Genomic DNA, 4,207 nt, shown 5'->3' with positions numbered 1-4,207 from the left:
CTCAGGACCCTGGGATACACCGGGGATATCTGGGGGGTGGCCGAAAACCATTTCAGCAGGTGTGTGGAGCTCACGCCCCAGCACGAGTAGGGCTGGAGTGCATGCAGTCAAGTCCTGCACAGCAGAGTGACAAGCCAGCAGCACCAGAGGTAGGTGGGTGTCCCAGTCCCTTTGGTGGTTGGCGGTGGTCACAGCCAGCTGCTCCACTCTGTGAGTGTAGTGGGGTGTTCCTTGTCTTCTTAGTCCCCAGGCACCGGCACATCTCCACAAAGACTGGAAGTTGTGCCCCTGGTCTACATGGAGCTCCTGGGGGATCCCGAACCGGCTGAAGAACCCCTCCAGCAGTGCTTTAGCGACCGTCTCCACCTCTGGCCGCTTAGTGAAACAGTCGAGGGCCACCAAGATGAACTGGTTCCCCTTCTCTGAGCATGGAAAGGGGCCCAAGACATCCACAGCGACCCTCTTCATGGGTCCGCCGACCTGGTACTGCTGGAGGGGGGTGCGCGACCGCCTCGGGGGTCCTTTCCGGGCAGTGCAGGTGTTGCAGCACCGACAGTGGTCCTCAACGTCCCGTCTGCACTGTCCCCAGAAGTCCCCCGCAGCGTCTTCGTCACCCCAAAGTGTCCAGTGCTTGGGGTTCCATGATGGGAGTCGAGTACCTCCTGACACAGTGCTTGAGGTTCCATGAAGGAAGTGGAGCACCTCCTGGCACAGTGCTTGGGGTTCCATGATGGGGGTGGAGAACCTCCTGGCACAGTGCTTGGGGTTCCATGATGGAAGTGGAGCACCTCCTGGCACAGTACTTGGGGTTCCATGATGGGAGTCGAGCACCTCCTGGCACTGTGTTTGGGGGACCACCACCTGCCACCTCACCTCCCCCCATCGCTGGCTCATTCCATTGGCGCTGGGGGACTCCATCTCTCAGGGCCAGTCCAGACCACTACGACAGCCCTCGGGTGGCAGTGGAGTGCCAAGCTACTTCCTCCCAGGGGAACCTCTGCTGGTCCTCCAGCCACTGTATCACTGGACGCAGGTCCGGGTCTTCTTCCTGGTGCCTCATCTATTCGACTCTCCACTGGTACCACCACGCAGCATCTCTCCTCCTCCCCTCTGGACAATGCAGCCTCTCTTTCCGCTTCCTGCTACAGTGCGCACAGCCCTCAGTGTCTATAGTTTCAATTGTATTTTGTTCATTTCTGTGTTTTGTGTAAATGATTTGAGAGCCAGATGCTCCACCTGAGACATGCTGCCAACCTAGGTTTAAGTATAGGAGAGCAGAATGGGTTTAGACTAGAAGAAATACTGCTGCAGGTGCTGCATTGATGGTGTTAGGAAAGGGATTCACAACAAACATAGGTGTGGGTTAGTGCACATTCTGACTTGTTACAATCAGAGTTTAATTAAACAAAAAAAAAACATAAATAACAGAACTCCCAAAATCTTCCAAAATTAATTGAATCATGGACAAATTACATTTGACAGTGAGCTGTTACATAAAGTATGACTTGGCTGCTTTTGCTCAGCGTGTGGAAAGTGTCCATTGGATCAACAGCACAAGGTTTAGAGTGTTATTTATGGAAACAGGTACAAAACAAAAAAGATACAGTATTTTAAAAATTCTGATCTCATAACATGTAGTTAAGGGTTATATTAAGCAATGGGCATCTGAACTCCAATTAAGAAGCAGAATTAATCAACAGAAAGCCACACCTCTGGGGAATAGGAAAGGGATTTAAAGGAGTTATTGTCAAGCGTCGGATAACAGTGTAGTCAAACTGGAGAGTGAAGAAGGGATTCCTTTTTAAATAGTGTGAGTATTATTAATGATATTATGTGTGTTAGTTGCTGAAACAAAAATGTAATAATATTTATAATATTATAAATTGATTGGAACGCTATGTAAGCTATTTATGTAATGTGGGCAATACATAAAAAAACATGTAGTAAAATGAAATTTAAATTCAATTAATAAAAACAGCTACTGGTTTGCACATGATACTAACTATTATAGCCATGGGGCAGTATACCATGGTACAATTACAACTGTAGTAGAGGACAAGGTCAAGCAAGTGTAGTAAATTACAGAGACGTATGGTAATGGGAGGTGCAATGGATGGTAAACCACATTAAAGCATGGTAAGCATAATTATGGGGAAAAGTTAATGTTACAAAATAAGAAACAAATAAAGACCTTTTGTTTTATTAGTTTGTAAAATGTTCTTTTTTTTCCTTATAAAAAATAGTTATTTATAGACTGGAGTAAATGCTTGAAATATGTCCCTATGCCTTCAAATTACATTCGACTGGTAGGGTTCCAGAATCAGTTCTCCTAAATAACCCGACTAACCCTGTGCTGGAAATCCATTCACAGTGGTGGCAGCTCTGGGATATATTTAAAAAGAAAAGAAATATCAGACTTTCTACCTTACATTGTTAAATCTGGTAGTGTTTTGCTAAAATAAGGTGTTTGGCTTTGTAAAAAAGAAACAGGTTGTTTAATTTTATATATACAGGAAACATTATATAGATAGCTAGATAGAAAGATAGATATGAAGCAATAATGTTATTTTGTTTTACAGGTATCTGGCATGTTTAAAGCCAACAGCACTGGAATCACAATGCAAGAAAAACCAGTAGGAAACCATTCTTATACTGACTTCATTTTTATTGGATTTCCAGGATTTTCTGAATACAAACCTTATATTTACATTCCTTTCTTTCTCATGTTTCTAGTGGCTGTAGTTGGTAACTCTGTAATAATTTTTGTAATCAAAACACAAACAAGTTTACATTCCCCCATGTACTTTTTAATCTTTGCCATAGCAATTATGGATCTAAGTGCACCAATAACATTTGTCCCGAATATGTTCCTTAACCTTGTATTGAACCTAAATGGAATTTCTCTGGGTGGTTGTCTTGTCCAAATGTTTTTTGTCCATTTGATAAGCTCCTTTGAATCAACCATACTTCTGGTGATGGCTTTGGATCGTTATGTTGCCATCTGTAACCCATTGCGCTATAATGATTACATGAATAGTTCTACTTTCTATAAGCTATCTGTTGCATTCCTGATAAGAAATGGATTACTCGTTTCTCTCATTATCATCCTTGCTAGTACTCTTTCATTCTGTTTTTCAAATGTTATTGAGCATTTCTATTGTGAACACATGGCACTAGTTGGTTTGGCTTGTGGGGAAACAGCCAAGAACAGCATAATGGGACTACTGGCCATTTTCTGTATACCAGGTATAGACCTTTTGTGCATCTGCTATTCATATATTAGCATTTTCTGTGCAGTGCTTAAATCTGCATCAGGAAAAGCACGTCAAAAAGCAGTCCATACCTGCGGCACTCATTTGATTGTCATTTTTGTGTCGTATCTCTTAGCTTTGTGTTCATATCTTGCATATAGAATCAGGAACTCCATGTCCCCCGATGTTCATATTCTAACAAGTCTATTGTGCATCCTTTTTCCATGTTGTTTCAATCCAATTATTTATGGTGTCAGGACAAAAGAGATAAGGGAACACATTTTGAAAATGGTTAAGGGGAAGAAAATACACCCAGAAAACATTAAGGTAGCAAGTATAACAAGGTAATACATTAAAGGAAAAGGGGAACTACTATTGTTTTAACCAATGTGTATAAGACCCAGAAAACAAAAAAGAACCTGGTTTCTGGTGTGTGTGAGTCACCCTGAACAAGAAATTGAATGTGCAAATACTGTGCTGGAGCACCATCATGCGAGTACAAGTGAAGCAGGTGTACCTATTGCCACCTCCCACCCACAGACAGACGCAGGCTCTGCACAGCGCATGTGACTGGAGACTGAATCACACCTTAATGAAAGAGCTGCACAATTGCACAAAGTGTATAACCTGTGTAGTGTCACTGGTGCTCAGTACTACAATACCTAGTCTGAAGATTGGCTTAAACAGTGTGAGCCAACAAAGAGCGGTTACTTCTTAAAGACATTGATGTTTGAATTTGTAAAGTCTTGTTTCTGTCCCCCAGAGACCACACCACCACCAAAAAAAACAAAACAAATAAACCCCCTGAAACCTGTGTCTTGATCATAAACACGGTTCTTTTTTGGCTCTGATACTACAGTGGAAACATAAACTGAAGACACAATAATATAACCTTTTAGCATTTTAACCTTTTTACAGTTTCTTTTTTGTCTTTTTTTTTCTTTTCTATTTTTCTT

The 4,207-nt window shown here is 42.3% G+C and overlaps 1 protein-coding gene across 1 annotated transcript; it reads left to right on the top strand.

Moving 5' to 3' along the window:
• Positions 1–2,618: 2,618 nt before the first annotated feature.
• LOC117406309 (olfactory receptor 52E4-like) lies at positions 2,619–3,599 on the top strand. The gene has a single exon (XM_034010247.3). It carries the CDS (start codon positions 2,619–2,621, stop codon positions 3,597–3,599), a length of 981 nt encoding a protein of 326 aa, XP_033866138.3.
• The last annotated feature ends 608 nt before the right edge of the window (positions 3,600–4,207 follow it).

Source organism: Acipenser ruthenus, chromosome 8 (assembly GCF_902713425.1).
Source record: "Acipenser ruthenus chromosome 8, fAciRut3.2 maternal haplotype, whole genome shotgun sequence".
NCBI classification, from domain to species: domain Eukaryota; kingdom Metazoa; phylum Chordata; class Actinopteri; order Acipenseriformes; family Acipenseridae; genus Acipenser; species Acipenser ruthenus.
This window is presented reverse-complemented; position numbering and strand designations above follow the sequence as displayed.